This window comes from Balaenoptera borealis (assembly GCF_965194805.1).
Source record: "Balaenoptera borealis genome assembly, chromosome: 20".
Classification (NCBI taxonomy): Eukaryota; Metazoa; Chordata; class Mammalia; order Artiodactyla; family Balaenopteridae; genus Balaenoptera; species Balaenoptera borealis.
In genome coordinates, this window is record NC_138879.1 from 24473036 (window position 1) to 24495166 (window position 22131).

Genomic DNA, 22131 nt, shown 5'->3' on the forward strand with positions numbered 1-22131 from the left:
TTTTCGCCTTGAACCTCCCACTCTCCTGTCCCTCCTGGTTGTTTACAGACAGACCACCACACAAAACCCAACAAAGGACAGTATGTGTGTGTATCTGGATGTGAGCGTCTGTGTGTGTGTCTTCAGTGTGAATGTGTGGGTGCCGGGTGTGAATGTAGGGGAGAGCATGTGTATGAGTGTGTATGTGAGGAAAAGTGCATGTGAAAGAAAGCAAATGGTAAAGGAAACAGGGCAAATGTTTAACAATAGGCAAATCTGGGTAGAGGGCATATGGATGTTCTGTGTACTGGTCTTATTCTTACATCTATATGTTTGAAATTATTTCCAAATAAAAAGTTTTAAAAATGAATATATGCTAGACTAATTTGACTGTACCAGGAGTTCTTTAAAGTTTTCTTCTTTCATCCTTATAACATCTCTTATTCTCCCCATTTAACAGAAAGAACAACTGAAGCCCAGAGAAGTTAAGTGACTCGTCTTGAGTTCATGTAGCACACTGAGGCGGAGGCAGGATTTGGGCCCAGGTATTGACTGTTATGGTAGGAGACTGTAGCTTGTCCCTGCTGCTCGAGCTGCACAAGGTTGGCATCAGATTCTGAGAACCACTGGGCACCTGCGGCCGTGTGTCTGAGCCCAGTGCATGCCCCACATTGACCCGGCAGAGGGGTCAGCAGGGTTGCAGCAGGCTGCTGGTCCACACTGAGCATGTTCAGGATGTCCAGATACCTTCTAGGGAAAACTGCTTCCTCCTTCTGAGAAACGCTCTCACTCTGCTCTTCACTCAACTCTCTTCATTTCTTAAAATACATGAAATCGGAAGGCTCTCATGTGCCAGAGCCATAGAGTAATACTACTTCGCATTTTTATGGTAGAGATCCAAGGGGAAAAGGAGTTGAGTTTTGTCTAGAAAGCAATGCCAGGTTATGGGCCAGGCCAGACAGCTTTTTTAGCTGTGTACCAGTTGGTCTGTTGTGCCCACCGCCTTGTGAATGTACAGGAGCCTATGGCCTAGTGCAGCATGTCTCACCAAGTGGACAGGAGTTACAACTTCATACACAAAGGGAGGGCTTCACTCTTTGTCAATGAAAACTTTCCACTAACAGCAGGGCCCCAGAAGGGGTGGATCTGGTAATCACCGCTAAGCAGAGTTAGGGGTTCAGACACTACTGTTTGTTCCCAGCCCCTATTCTCTCCCTCCAAACCGCATGCTCTGCATCTATCTGTGCTCCTTGAAGGCACTTGAATTATTCCTGACATTTTTGCTTACTGACATTTTTCCGCCAGCTTCTAGAATTGGGGTAAGTGAATGAGTCTGACTCTACTTCTTAACATAGAAAAAACAGTTTTTGGAGAATCTTTACTATGTGTCCTTTATCTAAAATGCCTCCCTGCAGCCGCTCTAGAGTGTGAGACTGTGGTTAAGTTAGCATCAAAGGAATTTTTCATGGATTCCAGCCAGTTCTGTGAAATAGACCCATGAGCATTTACTGTATTATTACACCAGTTTATACAGTTAGATTGTTTGTCCTTAGGCAGTTATCAAGCTATATAGGCTGTCTCCAGTATTCTCTTGGCTCTGTCCCACTCCAAAATCAGTGCCCGGTGGATGGCATCCGGAATCCGGACAAGTTGCAGGAGGATGAGAAAGGCTGCCCCCACGTCTTACTGGGTTGGCTGCAGTGTAAGGGTCTGTGTTAGAGCTGCCATGCAAATGGCCAGAGCTGTCTGTTTGGAGGGGACTGGGACCACTGCGCTTTCCCTTCCAGTTCTTAGAGGCATGGATGGGGCGTCTTGGTAATTAACACCCCAGACTGTTTCCCTGGATCATATTCTCCTCTTGCTTCAGGAGGATAAGCCTTTTCTTTACCTGACTTATAAAAGAAGGTGTCATTACTGTTAAGCAGCTTTTGATTTAGGAGCAGATACAAAGCCCATTGTATATGGGGGAGATGGTGTAACTCACCATCCAGTGGTATGTGTCGCCATGTCCTCCCTTGTGCCTGGAAACACATGTGGAGAGGTGACCTGACAAACATCCTTCTGCTATGAAGTAATCATTGGTCTCAGGCAGACATTGAGGGTAGGAAAAATCTTCCCAAGGTCATACCTTTCAAGGCTCTTTCTAGAGGGACCATCTAATTTGTGTTTCAGACAAGGTTTACCCTGGAGGCACTATATAACCTTTGAGCCTCCCTTAGGAGATCTGAGCAACCAGCAAGACCAGGGCTTTAGAGCAGGGGCTGCCCTGGAATGTTGCCCAGCACACACTGGGGTTTTTCCACCAGGCCCAGCCTGGGAATTTGCCTGGGATTTGGGGTCAGGGTGGATCAGTTCCAGAATGCCAGAGGCCAGGTAGGGAATCACTAGGTGGGATGTAGTGGTCTCTCAGGTATTTCCTTTTTGAAACTGGGGATGCAGTAGAACTTAAGTAAAGAGATGGATATAACCAGAGAAGATTTTGCAAGTGGGACAAAATGATCCACGCAGGTTTTCAAAGCTTTGAGGGTTGAGCAGAGTTAACCCTAATAAGATTTTAGACCCTGAAGGCAAAGCAAGTTCTGTGACTGTACCTTCATGGCCCTGAGGGACATAACTGTGTAACTGCTCCTTTAAGCCCCCTTCCCCACCCCCCAGCCCAGAGCAAAATGAACCAGAGCAGAGGTCCTGACAGACCTACTGAGGTGTAGCAAGTGAGCAAACCTGCCCTCTGAGCTCTGATGTCTACTCGGCAGTTACCACGTGACCAGCCCTTTTGCTTGTGGCGAGCCACAGGTAAATTGAGCGCTATTTATACTCTCCTGCTTGGGGGAGGAAGTGGGAGAGATGGTCCGGGAGCCCACAACACAGCTGCCTGATCGGCCTAGGTAAGGCATATCTCCTTTTGACTTTGTGCCTTTTTCCCCCCCTTAACTAATTTTGCCCCGGATAACAGCATGGGCTCTGGGGCTTTCAATTTAGCTGAATCGGTCAGTAGCCATCTCTTATTTACCCTTTAATAGTTGGGGAATTCTAGAACTAGAGGAGGCTCAAACTCTCTAGGTACAACCTCCTGCGTTCTGGGGGGTGAATATTGAGACCTCTGGGGGCATGTAATGATCTCTCCCTGGAGCTGTTCAGGGGCAGACTCTACAATCTCCCTCATTCATTCTGATGAGCAGGAAGTTCTTCCTTTTATCTAGCTGGAATCTCTCCTATTCTAACTAAAGTCTTTTTTGCCCTTCCTTTTTACACTCATGCAGAAGAAGACAAATTTTTTTTTTTTTTAATTAATTAATTTATTTATTTATTTATGGCTGTCTTGGGTCTTCGTTTCTGTGCGAGGGCTTTCTCTAATTGTGGCAAGTGGGGACCACTCTTCATCGCAGTGCACAGGCCTCTCACTATCGCGGCCTCTCTTGTTGCGGAGCACAGGCTCCAGACACGCAGGCTCAGTAGTTGTGGCTCACGGGCCCAGCTGCTCCGCGGCATGTGGGATCTTCCCAGACCAGGGCTCGAACCCGTGTCCCCTGCATTGGCAGGCGGATTCTTAACCACTGCGCCACCAGGGAAGCCCCAAGAAGACAAATTTTAATTCACTTCATCTTCCTCTTGGGATCTAGCTACCTTCGCTTTAGCTATTTTTACCCATCTTCCCTGGGATCTCACTGGTTTCTACGTTCCTGTAATGAATGAGCGAATGGATGCCCAGGGTAACTTGGCGGGGCATATCTGAGGTTATATCCAACTCCAACTGTTTCTGGATCATAGGAACTCTTTAATTCTGCGCACAATCTGGGTCTGTCTCCTGGGATGACATACCACTTCTTTTTTTTTTTTTTTTTTTTAATATTTTTGGCTGCATTGGGTCTTCGTTGCCGCGCGCAGCCTTTCTCTAGTTGTGCCGAGTGGGGGCTACTCTTTGTTGCAGTGCGCGGGCATCTCATTGCGATGACTTCTCTTGCTGCAGAGCATGGGCTCTAGGCGCGCGGGCTTCAGTAGTTGTGGCACGCGGGCTCAGTAGTTGTGGCTCACGGGCTCTAGAGCGCAGGCTCAGTAGTTGTGGCGCACGAGCTTAGTTGCTCCGCGGCTTGTGGGATCTTCCTGGACCAGGGCTCAAACCCGTGTCCCCTGCATTGGCAGGCAGATTCTTAACCACTGTGCCACCACGGAAGCCCGACATGCCACTTCTTAATTTAAAGTCTCCTTCCCTTAGTATCTTTATTCTACCTTGTACTGATTTACATCCTTCAATTCCTTGCCTCCTAGTAAGCCTCATTGACTGTTTCATTTCTTCTTGCCCACCTTCTCTTTCCCCAAATTAGAAGACCAGAGCAGTGACCCAATTGAATTTGACTACAGCCTGCCAAGATTGAACTGCTAAACAGTTTAGATCCTTGCTAAGGAGTGAAGTTAATTCTGTCTTCCCAAATTCCAAATTAAGCCAGTTCTTTTTTTTTCCCCCACAGCTTTATCTTGGAAAATTTTAAACCTGCAGAAAAGTTGTAAGCCCAGTACACATCCATTTATCTTTCACCTTAAACTCATTGATAACTTTTGGCCACAATTGTCTAATCTCTCTTCCCTCCTTGTGTGTATTATGTATATGTGTGTCTAGACATACACATATGTGCATCCATAGGTACTTTTTCTGGTGAACTGTTTGAAAACAAGTTGTGAATATCTTGACACTTTGCCCGTTACTTCAAGGGCATCTCCTGAGAATAAGACCATTCTTCTACATAATGATAATATCATTATTACACATAAGGAAACTATAATTCCATATTATCTAATATCCAGTTCATTTTCAGATTTCCTCTTTGTGGCTCTTTTGTTTTTATTTTTGATCCAGGGTCCAGTCAAGGTTCTCGTTTGGCTATGTCTTAAAAAAAATCTGTTTAAAATTCCCCTCCCATCCCTGTCTTTTTGTTTTTAGGTTTTTTGATTACTGACTTATTGAAAGTGTGGACAGCCTTCTAGCTGTCCCACATTCTGGAGTTTTCTGACTGTTTCCTCTCAATGGCATTTGACTTGTTCCTCCATCTCCTGTATTTCCTGTAAGTGGGAAGTTAGGTGTGGGGCCCAATTCGATTCAGGTAAAACATCTTGGGCATGAACATTTCATGGGTGAAGCTGTGTACTTCATAATACATCGCTTCAGGAGGTACACAGTGTCAGAATGTCCATCACTAGTAATGCTAAGTTTGATCACTTGAGGTGGTGACGACCAGATTTCCCTTTGTAAAAGTACATTATTCTCTTATATGTGGTACATTATGTAAGTGTTCTGTTCCCCTCAGTGTTTCTTCCAGTTGTTTTGGCATCCATTGCTGACTCCTCCTGACTGAGCTGTTACTTTGGGAGCTGTATAAAGCCAGTTCTAAACTAACACTGAAGGACATGAGTATTGATGTGAGTTGTTCTAAAGAGGAGTAAAAAAAGTTTCTTTGGGCTTTTAGAATCATTGGCGGGAAGGCAACAAAATGAGGCCATCAAATTCTGTCAAACTCTAGGTATTTTGTGTGACTTGGGCCGATAGTAAATTGAGTATCAGCTGTTCACACATATGTTGCTGTCTGGCAGTTTGCGTGAGGTCAGGGAGAAGGCAGGCTGGATGAAGCTAAAAATAAGTCATGGTTTGTTCACAAAGCAGAAATTATTTTGACTATTTGAACATTATCTATAATTCTATTCTTATTTCCTTTTTATCTTTCACTTGATTTCCACTGTCCTTACTAGAAAAGGGATCCCTCCTTTTTAATTGTCTTCCTCCATTTGCCCTACATGCCCAGTGGGTAAAACAGTGTCCCCGAGACCCAGGTCTGACTGTGCTGGTTCCTAGCAGGGAAAATAATAGACCTCTTCCAGTCCGTGGGGAAGTTCCTGAGCCAAGGCAGCCAGACAGTCATGACAGTTGAGTCTGACAGTGAAACACAAGGGGGGAAATGCACTTTGAAAGTCTTCTGTGGGGGAAGAAAGGCCTGTGTCTCAAGTTGCTCTGTGGCGTTGGAGAAATCAGTTCACCTGTCTACACGAGGATGTTCCTGGGCCTCCACCCAGAGAATTCCTGAGAGTGTGTGGGGCGCACACATTCAGAACAAAAATCAGAGTAGGGTTTCAATCACAGTTGTCCTCTCACAGGATTTACTGTAGATGAACCTCCCCAATCTTTGATTCTTCCTTCACCTCTTTTATCTTTAAAGAGCTGAGCGGACATCATGATTTCTCCTCTACTTGATAAGAATCAGATTGTCATCTGAAGTGAAGATACTGAAGGGTTTATGCCCGTCCTCTGAGTTTATAGGCACCCAGAAATTCATCACTCCCAAATAGCCAGGCGGTGAGGATTGCTTTTAGGGGGAGAAGGCTAGGCTATGACTATTTATGCTATTCTTCACAAAGGCCAAATAGATCCCAAAGGAAAGCATGCTCCAATCAGTAACTGCTAGTATTTTGTCCTGTTTTAAGAATGTTGAAATCCTTCAGAACTCCTCTTCATAGAATTCAGATAAAAGGTGAAAAGTTCACACCACTTCCTTTTTTTCTAACTGCAGCTTCTTGAGAATTGAACAAATGTCTAAGTAACTGCTGTCTACTCTTCATACACGCGCGTGCACACACACACACACACACACACGCACGCACGTACGCTTTGGAATCACCCTTTCCCTCCTTGCTGATAAGAAGAGTTAGGGTATTCCTCATTTTTTCCCCATAGTGACACCTCCAAATGGGTTTCTCCTGACCCTTCTCTCCAGCTGCCCATGGATGTGGTCTGCATCCTGGGGAGTCAGACACACAGCAAGAAAAGGTTTCACCTGAGCTACACACTTAAATATGGAGACAGTATTAAATACAGAGTTAATATTAAATATGGAGTTAGTATTAAATATGGAGTTAGGGGCTTCCCAGGTGGCGCAGTGGTTGAGAATCTGCCTGCCAATGCAGGGGACACGGGTTCGAGCCCTGGTCTGGGAAGATCCCACATGCCGCGGAGCAGCTGGGCCCGTGAGCCACAATTACTGAGCCTGCACGTCTGGAGCCTGTGCTCCACAACAAGAGAGGCCGCGATAGTGAGAGGCCCACGCACCGCGATGAAGAGTGGCCCCCCACTTGCCACAACTAGAGAAAGCCCTCGCACAGAAACGAAGACCCAACACAGCCATAAATAAATAAATAAATAATAAAAAATTAAAAAAAAAATATGGAGTTAGTATTGAGGTCTTGGCTGAGAAGTTTTTCATGTGTATACAAATATCACTCTTTTTTTTTCTCTTCAGGTAAGCCTTCTTGGTAAGGGAAATGTGCTGTTACTCTTTATTTCTTCCTTTTTAATCTCATTTCTTTAGTTTCTTCTCCCTGTTATGATTGAAATGAGCTATTGCTTGGGGTTGAAAGAAGTGTTTAAAGCCCCAGGTTTAATTTTCCCAGCTGGGATGGATGGGGTCTCCTTGGGCTTTCCAAGGAGGGCTTCTAACTCTTGTACAGTCATGTTGAGGATTTCGGTTTGACCACAGCTTCCCTCCAAAACCCACATGTCCCTGAGTTAAGCAGTTAAGCGGCGCAGGACTGCAAGCAGCTCAGAAGACTGCCTGCACTGTTTAATCCCAACACACATACTGAAATGGAAAAGTAATCCCTGTGAAGCTGTGAGGAGGAACTTCCCCTACTTACTGCAAATCTGGTATTGGGGAATATTTAGAAATTCTGCATCCCTGTTTTACTTTGCTCCCCTCCAGGTTATCATTCCCCCCGCCTCCCCCACCCCCAACAAAAGTGCTGCATCACAGCTAGGAGACGGGACAGGACAGGGCCTGCTCCCTCAGTGTCTTAACCGTCTGCCCTGCCTCAGCCTCCTGGGTGGCCCTTTCCCTGCCTGCTTCTCCTGAAGTGAAGATCAGTGGCTGAAAAAAGCATATTGTTAGAAAAATGTGTAATAAGATCTCATTTTATTAAAAATACATATGCATACATAGGTGCACAGGGAGAGATCAGGAAGGATGTGCAGAGTGGTGATTTCTGAGTGGCGGCATGCATCGTTTTTATTTTTCAGTTTTTGCTAATCTGCATTTTTAAAATTTCCTTTGATTTCCTCCTATATATGTACAGCTTCTGTTATAATGAGAGTTGTTTTAAAGAGGGAAGGCGAGAAGATTAGTGCTAATAATGGCTCAAACCCCAGCGACATGAGAAAGTGACTGATAACTTGTTTGTTGAACCTGCCAGTTGCTGAGTTTTTGCCACCTGTGAAATCTCATTGGCTGTCTCTCTTCTTCCTTCTGTAGTCCTTCTTGGGTATTTTGGGGTCACTCAGCCTCAAGCTAATGGAGGATGGGTGGAGAGTAGCCTTGTCTTGTTTCCCAGGTTTCTCTCTCCTGCATTGCCCCAAAGATAGTAAAATAAGTGAAGTAGCCCCCCTAGATTCCCAGCCAGGACCCTCTGGTCAGGGGCTCGTCTCTCCTCATAAGCTGCTAAGCCTCCACCCCACAGTCTATCTCTGGCCAAGTTGAGAAGGGCAGCCACAGATGCCTCACTTCCTGCGTCGTCTGCTGCCTTCCTCCTTTCCCTGACCCCTCCTTCTAAGAGCTGTCGCCCTCCTCCTTCGGGTTCCCTCAGTGGGGGTTTGCTGGTGTGGTCAGGCCTGAGCTGATTTCCAGCCAGGAATATGAGGGAACAGCAGAGACCAAATGGGGGTCCTTCTGAAGAGTCAGTGGCTGGAGGAACCCCCAGAGGTTGAGCTGGCAGCCTGGCCCTTGGGGAGTGTATCGGCCTGCCCCACTTCAGCCTGGTCAGCAGCTTCTTGTCCGGCTCCTTCCGTGTCACCAGGGCCTGTCACAGGGGTGGTTTGTGGTGGGCACTCAGAATCTGCTACTGAAGGAATCAGTCAGTCTGCTGTGGCGTGCCAGGCCCCTCGTCAGCTGTTTGTGTGTTTCTGCCCTATTCACTGTCCCCCAAGGCGCAGCAGACACTTGACCGGCGGTCCTCTCCACTCAGAGCCCCCTCTCCCCAAAGCCATACAAATGTAGCAGTTGGGAGACAGGGCCAAGTGGCTCCGGAAGATAGCACCTAAGGCTTCTTATCTCTGGTGTGTGCTGTTTTGTTTTGTTTTTTCCATTTGCCGTTGCCCAAGAACCAAAGCATCCGCCACTGCTCAGCTGCATGGTGAAATGGCCTGGCCCTGTGCCAGGGAGCTTCGCCAGGTGGTTGGGCTGTGGAGGCTGCTGCATGCGATGGGCCGATAATACCCCACAGCGCTGTAAACAGGACACCCCACCCTCCCGCAGCCACCAGCCAGGGCCCCGCAACTTGCTGCTTTGTCTTGGCCTGTCATGATAGGGGCGTCTCTTCTCAGACAGGGCAGCCAATCGTCCTGTTTCCCAAATCTGAGAGGGGTACTTTCCAGAAATGAAACCAGTTCATCTTCCGACCACAAGCAACCGTTGTGACTTCTCAACACTTCTCCTTTAACCATAATCACACAATTGCAGGGCAGAACCCCATCCCCAGATCTTTCCGGTGTGCCCGTAAGGGAGGGATAAGCCCAGGAGCCCCTGTTTCAACTGCACTCACTTGTGAGATTTCTTAGAGGACGTTCCCGGCTGACGGAGGTCTCAGTGCTGACAGCGCTGCCGCCGCGCACGCCTCCCAGCGGCTCTTTCGCGGGCATGATCCACTCCGGGCGCTGTCCTGGCTGGGCTAGACCAACACTAGGAAAGGAAAGGGCTCTGACACTGAAGCTGTGGCCTTCCCAGGGGACAGTGGTGGCTGGAACTCACCCTGCTTGTCTCCTCTTCCTTCCCCACCCACACCTTCAGTCCTAAAAGATTGTGGTGTGGGGAGGGGCTAACTGACAGTAATTGGTTTGACATGATCTATCTAATGAAGACTTTAAAGCCTTTTTGCATCTCATCTTCTGTTCTTTACAGCGTCCCTGAGAGGTAACCGAGGCTGGGACTGTGCTCCTGCCTGCCGGATGGGAGAGCAGGCCCGGTGAGGGGGGAGGGCATGAAGTGTGGGCTGCAGTCACCACACAGTGAGGGCAGAGCTGCAGTCAGAACCAGATCCCTCACACCTGAGCCCCTCCCAGATATTCGGGGGCCACACCGCTCCAGCCTGTGGCCCCTTCGAGGATGGCACAGAACATGTCAATGTCTGGTTTTGGCTTCGGTTTGTGTTGCGTTTGGGGGGAACCTGACACCTTGGTTTGGCCCTTAATCAGTTCTGGTGCCCAAATTAGCAGGTCATCACCAAACCATTTGGGGTGGGGTTTTTAAAATAAGTGGTAGATTTGTTTTCCTGTCAAAATCTCATCTTTTTAAAGTGCCCCCCTCCCTTATTTTCTGGGCGTGAAGGAAACATGGCACTTTCGTCTCCTCAAAGGGTCTAAGAACGTGGGGGTTTGGGAGGGGAGCTGTGGCTTTGCTGAGGGCTTTGAGACAGAAGGGAATTCTGTCACCTTGCGGCTGGTCAGGAGCTGGGCCGGCACACTGTGCTAGGATGTGGTCACTGTAGAAATAAATCTGAGGCCCAGCGGTCTCATTTAAGGAAAAGAAACTGAGGCGAGTCCTCTAGTTTGTCTTAGATGCAGCGACATCCTTGCAGGCCTAGCAGAGAGGAGGGGGCTGGGTCAGAGGCAGCTGGTTCTGGATTGGGGTACTTGGTTTCTCCCCATCCGCCGTTCCTTCCCTTTTTTTTTTTTAGTATTCGTGTTTTTGTTTTGTTTTGTTTTTGTATATGGAGGAGCAACTCAGAACCAACAAAGCCCTCAGAGTCTTTATGAATAACTTTGGTCAGATTTGGATGTAGAGTTGATCAAAATGGGCGGTTGGATTCTTATACGAAATTCCAGGATCCTGGGTCCTCCCCAACCCTGGGGGTGCTGGGGAGTAAAATGTCATCTCTGATTACTGCCCTTGAAATTGGACTCCTCCTGTAACTCACGAATGAGGTGGGCTGTGAAGGGTATCAATGGGAAGATGTAAAATGGGCATGGTTTACTAGAATCCTTCCCCCTAGGTTTCAAAGGCTTCTCCAAAAAACCAACCAACCAACACCCCAAACAAAAAATTGCTATGGACACCCGGGTCAGGCCTGTGGTCTCCTTCCTTACTCCCCTCCCTGAAGGAGCTGCCAAGCATTTCTTCCTTCAGGTATGTAGGCAGGTGTCCTGCACCCTTGGAGGTGTTCCTGATGCAAAAGGGCCAGGAGCCCCGTGAACTGATGTAGGAAGAAGGAGGCTTGGATTTGGATGTAGGACTGCTCCTGACTTTCTGGGCGACCAAGCCCAATCTGAGACTGGACTTCTCTGTGTCTTGGTCTCCTTATCAGTCTTTCTCGAGCCCCTTTAGGAGAACAAAAGACTGTACACACACAAGTACTTTGTGAGGAGGGGGCAAAACTTGAAAGTATTACACAAACAGAAGAGCATACTTAGGGTCTCAGGATGGAAAAAATTCTAAAGGAGGTTTTTGCAGCAATTTCTGCTGAGGGGCTGGGAGAGGTGGCTCCAAGAAATCTTTCTCCCTAGTGCTTTTTTCTCAGCCCTGGAGTCACAGCCCTCTTCTTTCCGACAGCGGTGAAGGAGCTGTTAGAATCATGGTGTTCTGGCCTCTCTGCCAGTCTCTGGCTCATCTGCTTCGCACCTGCCTCATTGCTTCTCTGTCATGTAATCTTGTAAACTTGCCTTCAAGGGCCCCCGCCTCATCAGTGGGCTCTTAGAGACAGTTTGGGAGAACCACAGGACAGCATTTTGGTGTCTGGCCAGGCTGCCTGCATGGGTCAGGAGCTCCCAGAAGTATCTAGATTGCCACCTTTTGATCTTAAGCCCAGGATAGAAAAACGATTGGTTGAAATGCCAGTGTAGGGGATGCAGTTGGGGCTTGAACCCAGCGTGCCTGTCACTAACTTTCTGGGTGACAGGTGCAGGGAGGGGAAGAAAGAGGTTGGGCCTCCCTGAGCCTCAGAGAGAGGAAAGGGGGCAAGCAGCTCAGGGGGATTTACTCACAGGGAGCAGGTGAGCATGGATGTGCAAGGCACACAAACCTAGAGTCCAGGTGTAATTAGAGCAGGCTCTCCCTTATAGTAACAGGGTTTTGATTTTATGCAAATACTTAGGCGTCTGCCAATCTCCAACCCTATGCTCTAGATGCTGTGTGGGGTTCAAAGATAAATTAGACAGCCCTTGGCCACAGGTTGTTTATTAGCTGGGAGTTACAAATACTTGTAATCCAATAAAGGCTGGGAAGTACTAGAAGAGTACAAAGTACTGGGGAAAATCAGAAAATCCTGAGACATTCCTTCCAGGGGACTCAGGAAGCTCCGTGGAGGTGGAGATGTTTAGGCTGGCCCTGATGGATGGATCAGATTTCAGCCCTGAGCACATGTGCAAAACCTCAGAGGAGGGCAGGCCCAAGACATGGGTGGGAAATGGTGCATAGTGTAGTTTGTCCAGGACATAGAGCTTTTGAAGAGGAGTGACGTGTAAAGGAAAGGTAAATGGGACCAGAACACGAGGCCTATGAGTACTGTCTTTGAAAGAAAGCCTTTGAAGAGTTTAAAGAGTGTTAAGGTCATTTAAAAGGGTGTGTTGTAGGTCAGTATATATTGATTTGGAAAGGTGTTTATGATATAAGGTGAAGACTCATTGCAAAATAATATGTACAGTATAATCCCATTTTTCATTTTAAAGCATACACACACACGCACACACATACATGCATGCACATAGAAGGCAAGGCCCCCAAGAATACATATCTAATAGTATTATCCATGATTATCTCTGGGTGTTGAAATTTGAAGTTTTTTCTGTTTGTTTGCATATTTCTTGAATTTTCCACAATTCACACTACCTTTTTTTTTTTTTTTTTTGGCCGCAACACATGGCTTACGGGATCTTAGTTCCCTGACCAGGAATCAAAACTGGGCCCACGATAGTGAAAGTGTGGAGTCCTAACCACTGGACTGCCAGGGAATTCCCCACACTACTTTTATAAGTCATTTTTAATTTGTTTTTTTTTTAATTAATTAATTTATTTTTAAAAATAAATTTATTTTTATTTATTTATTTTTTGGCTGTGTTGGGTCTTCGTTGTTGTGCGTGGGCTTTGTTGCGGCGAGCAGGGGCCACTCTTCGTTGCAGTGCACAGGCTTCTCATTGCCGTGGCTTCTCGTTGCAGAGCACGGGCTCTAGGCTCATGGGCTTCAGTAGTTGTGGTGCACGGGCTTAGTTGCTCTGCGGCATGTGGGATCTTCCCGGACCAGGGATCAAACCCGTGTCCCCTGCGTTGGCAGGAGGATTCTTAACCACTGCACCACCAGGGAAGTCCCTTTAGTTTGTTTTAAATGAGCACATACTATATGATGGCTGAGGAAAATGACCTAGGAATATGTAAGGAATTAGATAAAACCTGAGACTAAAAGTTATCCACGCAATAACATTTATGATATCCAAATTGGGGTAGGGGAAACCTCTCAAACGTCCAATAATATGGGAGTGGCTAAGCAAACTACTGTATATCAACCTGGTGGAATATTATGTAGTCTTTAAAAATGACAGATATGTAGATTGTTGATACTTGGAAATGGGTAGAACAAAGCAGAATATCATGTAATATATTTCGTATTGATTATACTATGTCAAAATGTGTGTAAATATTTAAATGGATTTAGAGAATGTAGATAGTATTATTAGTGTTTCTCTCTTTTTTTTTTTTTTTTTAAAGTTATACAATTTATTTATTTATTTATTTATTTATTTATGGCTGTGTTGGGTCTTCGTTTCTGCGCGAGGGCTCTCTCTAGTTGCGGCAAGTGGGGGCCACCCTTCATCGCGGTGCGCGGGCCTTTCATTATTGCGGCCTCTCTTGTTGCGGAGCACAGGCTCCAGACGCGCAGGCTCAGTAGTTGTGGCGCACGGGCTTAGTTGCTCCACGGCATGTGGGATCTTCCCAGACCAGGGCTCGAACCCGTGTCCCCTGCATTGGCAGGCAGATTCTCAACCACTGCGCCACCAGGGAAGCCCTCTCTTTTTTTTATTGTGGTAAAAGACACATAACATAAAATTTACCATTTAAACATTATAAGTTTATGATTCTGTGACATTAAGTACACTTACAATGTCGTGTAACCATCACCACTGTCCATTTCCAGAACATTTTCATCACCCCAAGCAGAAGCTCTGTGCCCATTAAATAATAATGCCCCATTTCCTTCTCCCCCTAAGCCCCTGGTAACCTCTGTTCTACTTTCTGTCCCTATGAATTTGCCTATTCTAGGTACCTCATATAAGTGGAATCATACAATATTTGTCCTTTTGTGTCGGTTTTATTTCATGTAGCATAATGTCTTGAAGTTTCATCCATGGTGTAACACGTATCAGAACTTCATCCCTTTTTGAGACTCCACTGTATGTGCAGAACACATGTTGTTGATCCATTCATCTGTCAGTGGACACTTGGGTTGTTTCTACCTCTTGGCTATTGTGAATAGTGCTGCTATGAACATGGGTATACAAATATCTCTTTGAGACCCTCCTTTCAATTCTTTTGTATATATACCTAGAAGCAGAATTGCTGGATGGTATGGTAATTCTATATTTAACTTTTTGAGGAACGTGCCAACCTGTTAGTGTCTTTTTAATATAAAGCTCTTCAAGTTTATTTATATCTACAGTCCCCAGTTCTTTCGTTGTGCTTAATGCACACATGAATTATCCAGAGATTAGTACAGATGTGAAAGCATTTTGCTCTGTTTAAAGGAAAGAGCCTTACAGACCTTAAGATCGTAGTGTGTTTTGAATGTGGCTGCGGAAAACATGGTCAACCCAGATGACTGAAACTTACAGATGATTCCAGAACGCTTAGATTTTAGTAACACTTTCAACTTTTACCTTCCCCCAGAAAGCTTTAATCAAGGTAAAAATAAAACAAGTGGATTTGTAACTGCTTTATTTTTGTTCTATTTAGCCAGAAGTCAGAGATAGAGGAGAGAACCAAAAGACTTGGATATTCTCCTGGATCCTGGATAGGTGAAAGTAGTTATGTCGTTCTCTTTGTCTCAGTCACCTAGGTTCCCTGGAGCTAATGGTCTTGAAGGAAATAGGAAGAGTCCTTCAGTTAACTGGGTTGAATTTGTACATAGGAGCCTTGCAATCAGTGCTGGAAGAAGGCAGGAGATAAAAGGAAATAAAAGGCAGGATAAAAGATGGAGGAAAACTTGGTTTTTGTTCACTTCCAGTTACTTCTTTAATGATGGGAAACAGTCCTGCTCTCAGGAAACTCAGTGCGGAGACCTGGGGGTTCACAGTCTGTAGTCCATTAGGAACAGGAGAAAGAAGACATGTGTAAAGTAGCCCCTCGTCCAGAGTGAAATGGTGTAAATTGTTTCCAGTGAGAAAGACCAGCTGGATAAGTCAGGAGAGCTTTCATCACGCTGTATGTGCTGTTATGGGCTGCTTCAAATTCTGTCGGAGGGAGGTAAATATAAGTGAAGATGCGGCAGTCCGGTGAGGCTTCCTGAAAGAGGGAACGTTGGTTACTGTGTCTGCTGCCTCCTTGCTGACGTCCAGGTGTGCGGGCTGTGCTCTCTTCCAGCCAGCGTCCCGTGTTCCGTGGCCCCAGAGAAGCCAGTGTGGAGGCCTCAGCCACCCCAGGTCCGACGTACATTCTCCCTGGACACCATCCTCAGCTCCTACCTTCTGGGCCAGTGGCCACGAGATGCTGATGGGGCCTTCACCTGCTGTACCAATGACAAGGCCACCCAGGTAATGAAGCTCTCTGCTAACGGGATAAGGGATAAAGGTGGGGTGGTGGGCTGGTCGAGGAGGCCTTGGGTCGACTTACCAATACTCAGTCATTGATGTGACTTGTCCTGGGTTTTGGCTGTACATATGCACCATGTAGCTTTTCATCATCTCATGTTAACCTACTTGGTTCTCTTCGTAAATTTACCTGAAAATGAGTTTGCATTCCACCTGACTGGTGGGAGAGAGAAGGCAATCTGGGTTTATCAGTTTGGCTTTGAGTATTCATGTGTGGGTATACAAGAGTTGATTTTGGAATTTATTCTAGGTTTTAATAAATGAGATTTACGTTGCTAAAACAGACCAACATTCAACTGAGTATGCACTCCCCAGACAACTGGAAGAGGTGGCCCGAAAGTGTGTTGAGCCAGGATAGATCCCACTAGAGCAACAGGAGTGGAAAGTTCTCAGATAATGGAGAGTTGATCCCTAATCAGCAACCCTGCCTGGGATTTCGGTGGACCCATTTGAGTCTGATGGAGCCCAGGTCCCCTCTTCAGGGTTTTTCTCTTCATTAAGAATCCTAAACTTAGAAGGGATCTCTGTAATCATCCAGTCCATTGGTCAGTTTTTGAGTAAGGTAGTGTTAGCCTGAGCAAGAAGTCATCTCATATGTGAAATTATACAAAGATATTTCTTCATCTGACTCAGGACTTCAACATTTTCAGCAGTTAAGTTTTTAAGACTCAAATCTTCTCCCTTTTGATGCAGTTTAAGCCCATTCCTGTTCAACTTCAGAACAAATGAGTTGTTCTCAGGAAAGAGGAAACAGGGTGGGGAGAACACAGGCTCAGAGGAGAGGCAGCCCACGTCCTGGGGGATGCTGGGCCAGTCACTCTTCCTTTGCATGTCGCTGGAGCGTGCCCGCCCGCCTGATTGGAGGTGGGGTGCCGGCCAAATGGGAAAGGGTTTTGTGCGCTCGCTTCCCCTGTCCTCCTCTGCGGAGCACATCTCCCAGTCCCTTTTATTTATTTTTTAAATGAGATCCATTTTCAAATGTTATTAGTAAATGTTTGAATGCCCAGTACTGTTCTTGGCATGTCAGAGTAGAGAACAAGGAAATGAGAACAAGATTTGACCTTGGTGAGTCTGGATGCCAGTTCCATGAAGGCCAGTGAACAGGGAGCCAAAGGATGAGATGGGGCCAAATGTCTGGCACAGTTTACAGGAGGGGAATTCTCATAGGAATATGCCACCTTGGACCAACAAGAGTTGCTGCAGTTAAAATTGATGGCACTCTTTTTTTTTTTTAATTAATTAATTAATTTATTTTTGGCTGCGTTGGGTCTTCGTTGCTCCGTGTGTGCTTTCTCTAGTTGCGGCGAGCGGCGGCTACTCTTCATTGCGGTGCGCGGGCTTCTCATTGCGGTGGCTTCTCTTGTTGTGGAGCACAGGCTGTAGGTGTGCGGGTTTCAGTAGTTATGGCACGTGGGCTCAGTAGTTGTGGCTCACAGGCTCTAGAGCGCAGGCTCAATAGTTGTGGCACACGGGTTTAGCTGCTCCGCGGCATGTGGGATCTTCCCGGAACCCGGCTCGAACCTGTGTCCCCTGCATTGGCAGGTGGATTCTTTACCACTGCGCCACCAGGGAAGTCCAGTGGCATTCTTTAGATCTAGGAACAGACTGTGAAGGGAGAGCACGCTCCAGGTAGCACACCGACTTCCCGGAAGCCCCAGACACTGTTGTTCCCTGTGTCCCCTGAAAAGGGCAAGTAGGATAGGTTATTACTGCCCCTTCACATGCCTGGAGCACACACCCCTTTCTCTTTTGAGAGAGTGTTTAGTCCAAATAATGCGTCTAGTCACGGAGGGCTTCCTGGAGGAGCAGGACTTGAGGTTGCTTTGGTTGTGTAAGCTCATGATTACATCCCCCTTCGTCAGATGGCAGGCTTCCATGCAGCCCACCTACCTATCCCCGTATCCCCGTCACTGTCATTTCCTGCTACCAGCCTTCTAGGAAGCCTCCATCCCACTCCTCAGATGGCGTTCTCTTTGTCAACTCAAGGCAGGGTTGGCCTCAGATGTTCCCTGGCCGGATTTAGAGGCATGGGCTCTAGGCTGTGTGTTTTGCTCAGGCTCCAGCTGCAGGCCAGATCTTTTATATAACAAGTCCGGGCTTCTTGCCACAGCAAGACAGAGGCCAGCGATGCGCCTCCGCGGGTCTGGCAAGGCCGAGCTGTGCAGCTTTCCTCTTTCCCTGGGCTGGGCTCCAGCCCTCGAGGAACCCTTAGCAACCTGTCAATATTGTGGCTGCAGTCAGGAGGTGGGAGAATTCTGATCAACGTGGGCATCCAAACCCAAGTATGTGCTCTGCCCATCTTTCATTCCTGGCCTTCTGGGAATTTTCTGCTTCTAGGTTTTGGGCTCCATTCAAATTCTTGCTTGAGCACCCTGGTCTGGCACAAGCTGCCTTCTTCAACATCTCCCAAAGAAATTGGTGCTCCTTCCCTACTGAGCACGGCTACATCACCCAGAAGGGACTGGAGATGAGGGAGAGGTTTTATGGGGGAGACACAAGGGGGTGCAGAGAAGAGTGGAGGGAAGGTAGGGAGGCAGGATCTACCAAAGTCCTTGAAAGCTTTTAAGTCACTAAAAATAGATGATGCCAGCACGTTTCCTTAATTCCTTTGAGCTCGAGGGGAGCTGTTCCCACCCCTACCCCCACCTTCTTCGCTTTCTCTTCTAGCCACACCAGTGAAGTACCTCCACCACACCTGGCAGGCCCTCACTTCTCTCTTATCTGTGCCCCCAACCCAGCCCCACACACACCCCAGCCAGCCGCCAGAGTGTGTGTTTGGAGACCTCATCAGCCTGGCACTCCCAGGGGCAGGACTTGCAGTAAGGACAGCAGCCATAGTCATGGTGTAGGCCGAGCAGCTCGGCTCCCCTCTCTGAACCCCCTAGAGCAGGCAAGAGCCCTGCCAGTTTCATATCAGAACACCTGCCATTTAGATAGCCCAGCACACTGCATCCTCAAGGCTTCTCCCAAGGCAGAAGATGGGTTAAAAGCTCTCGGTTCTCGAATTGCAGCAGGTTGCCAACAGTCCCAGTATTCCCTCCCTGGGCTTAGCTGTGTTTTAAGCCCTTAGGCAGGCGCAAAGGATAGCACGGGTGGTTCCCAAGCAACTTGCAGTCTGACATGGAGAGCGGGCTTACCCAAATATTTGGGGCAAGTGAGGAAGAGAGGTGGATGGATCTTATTTGGGAAATTGGTTCTCCTAAGGAGGTGTGAATGTGGTCATCGGGAAAGGAGGGCTTTGGAGCTGCTACATGTTCTGAGCCAGGATGGGTGATGGGAGCGGGATGACCAGGTCTCCCAGAGGTCAGCTTGGTAGGTGTAAGGAACAGCTTGGGTGCAGTGGGTGCTGGACGCAGAGGGGCCAGTCAACGAGGACTAGGAAGGCTCTTGTGTGGTTACACCATCATCTGGAGGTTTCTTTGTGTCTCGGAGGACTTTGTCAGGATTTTCCAGGTAAATCTGAATCTGTTTTCCCCTCTCCTGACTGCCCTCCCCCAGGTCAGCTGGTCACTCAGAGCTGGCCATCAAGTGCTGTGGGCCGGCCGCCCCTGGCACTGGGCCCGGGGCCGGGACGGGAGATGGCAGCACATGCTGGTGGTTGCAGTCACCCCTCCCTTCTTGCTGGGAGTCTTCTCGCACTCTTCTGGAGGGAGGAAGTGGTCTCACCACAGCTGGAATGACTGTTGGAGCCAAGTTCCCCCGCTGGTGTTCTCATCCTGGAGACAGACGGGACCCTGGGTGCCTGCTCTGCCTGGCCCCCCGTTCTGCTCATCCCCAGCCCCATTTCCTCTGCAGGCTCCAGGTGAGGTAGGGATGCCCTTATGAGAGACTTTTTTTTCTTTAGGCCTGAGTTACCCTTTGGGAAAAAAAATTAGCTTAAGTCCTTGACAAACTTCATGGAGTGTCCGGAAGGGCAGAGGCAGAGGTGGCATGCTTTGTTTGGGAAGATTTCCCTTTCTGTGACTTTCCCTACCTGTGTGCTGTCCTCCTCTTTTTCCCAATCCAGTGCCTCAGCATTTGGTGATGACACACGATTCAGTCTGCTTATGATGGGCCTTTCTTTGCGGGTGTGAGGGCCTGGGCACAGTGCCTATTTCCCAAACCGGTGAGCGGGACCAGTTGTTCAGTATATGGTTTGACATCAGCACAGAATATTTGAAAATGGGTCCATGATGGAAAATCTGAGGGTTGCACAGTCACCGTAGGGCCACAGATGGTGGCCTTGGCCACCTGCTGCTAGAGTTCTCGGCGCTGGCCGGCAGACCACCCTCAGAGCCTTTCCTGCCTCTTTTTCTGGCCAGAGTCCCAAGAGGCTGATTCCCTGCTGAATTTCAGTTCAGCAAGTAGTTACTGAGCATATATACTAGGCCAGGCACCACGCTGCTCTACACATCCGCATAGGTACACTGGGTTATGTTCCCAGGGCCCAGCCAAGGTCACTGGAGACAGCAAGGATTAGGACTCTTCCTGTCTCAGAATCTGGGTAGAGGCTTAGTTGAGTGGGGGGCAGAGAAAGAGGTTCCAGTTTGGAGGGTTTGGGCTCCATCTCACCCCTGCCTTCTTGTTATAAAGCTGTCCTCGCCCTCACCCAGTTATCCCACATGTTGCTCTGGGACTTCAGAATCCCAGGCAAAGCTTCCGTGGTCTAACCCACATCCAGTTTTGCATAATCCGAGCATCATCTGCATAGTTGGCTGACGCCACTCGTGGCCAGTAAGTAGCCCTGCTTCTCCCTTAGCTGCTCCCCCTGGGCCAGGGTGTTAAAATAAATCTGTTGCAGTGTGTGAGTCCCTTTGACAAACATGACTGGCCTGCTGAGCTCAAGCTTTATCCTGCTTCCAGAGGACTGTCTGGAACAACTACTCACGGTGCTGTCACACAGCCCGGCTTGACCCCCATTGTGCCATGAAGGGTCACTCTTTGAAGGATAACCTTCCTTAGCTGTGACTCTTCTGTGCTCCAAGGAGACCTTGGCCCAGATACCTGTGGTGAGACCCAGGAGGAGGGGCCTGTCCACCCAGGGGCACTGGAAATAAGGGGCCGGCATGGTCCCTTTCTTGATGCTCCTAGGTCACCTTGGAGGGGCCAAAGCCCATACCTGTGCATGTGCCTGCCTGGAGAATACTCAAGGCCAGCATGTAAACAGCTTCAAACACAGGAAAACCTACTGTATTCGGTTCCTGAGGCTGATGTAACAAATTACCTCAAACTTAGTGGCTTAAAACAATGGAAAGTTATTCTCTCATAATTCTGGAGGCCAGAAGTCTGAATTCATTCCGCTAGGCCAAGATCAAGGTGTTGGCAGGGCTATACTCTCTCTGGAGGCTCTCTGAGAGACCCATTCCTTGCATCTTCCAGCTTCTGGTGGTTGCCAGCATTCCTTGGCTTGTGGCCACGTCACTCCAGTCTCTGCCTCCATGGTCACATTGCCTTACCTTCTTCTGTGAGTGTCTGATCTCCCTCTGTCTCTCTCTCTCTCATAAGGACACTTTTAATGGCATTAGGGCCCACCAGGATAATCTTTGCATCTCAAGATCCTTAACTTAATCGTATCTGCAAAAACTTGACCATATAAGGTAACATTTACAGGTTCCAGGGACTAGGACCTGATTTCTTTGGGGGGCCATTTTCAACCTGTCACGCCTACAGACCTCGTCTCCTACTACTCTGCCCCTCACCCACTCTGCCCCAGCCACACTGGCCTCCTTATCATTCTCAAACCCACCAGACTGGCTCCTGCTTGGGGGCCTTTGCACTTGCTATTTCCTCCATCTGGGTCACTCTCACCTCTGATATCCACATGTCTCACTCCTCATCTCCTTCATGTTTTCAGCAGATGTTCCCTTTTCACTGAGGACTTCCCTGACATTTAAAATCATGTTCCCCAGCCCAGCATTCCTATTCCCTTTCTTTGCTGTATTTCTCTCTCAGTACTTATCACTGTTTAAACTGTGCCTCCAGCTAGAATGTAAACTCAAAGGGGATGAGGATTTTTGTCATTTTGTGCCTTGTTATGTCCCCGGCACCTGGAACAGCATGTGACACACAGTTTGCATTCAGTAACTCTTTGTTGAGTGCATGAGTGATGTGTACCCTGAACCCATCTGATCAGAGAAGATGCAGAGTGAGGCAGCAGGCCGCATGAGGTGGACAGCTAGGAAGGGCTCCCTGATGGGAAGGCTGGGAAGAGCTGGTACGGCGGGCCGTCTTAGGTGGGGAGACCAGGCTTAGAGGTCAAGGGATAAGGAAAGAAAAAGGAGATGGAGCTACATTTGCCTGTGGGACAGAGCGCCCACGGATGGAGGGTAAGATGGTGATGTCTATGGCCAGGGGTG

General features: G+C 47.9%; 1 protein-coding gene across 1 annotated transcript in view; it reads left to right on the forward strand.

Annotated features, from left to right (window-relative positions):
* FAM117A (family with sequence similarity 117 member A) overlaps nt 1–22131 on the forward strand; it is a 45332-nt gene that overhangs the window by 11759 nt on the left and 11442 nt on the right. Inside the window, exon 2 of the mRNA XM_082373166.1 lies at nt 15570–15739. Within this exon, the coding sequence (XP_082229292.1) occupies nt 15570–15739 (170 nt within the window). The remainder of the gene's footprint in view (nt 1–15569; nt 15740–22131) is intronic.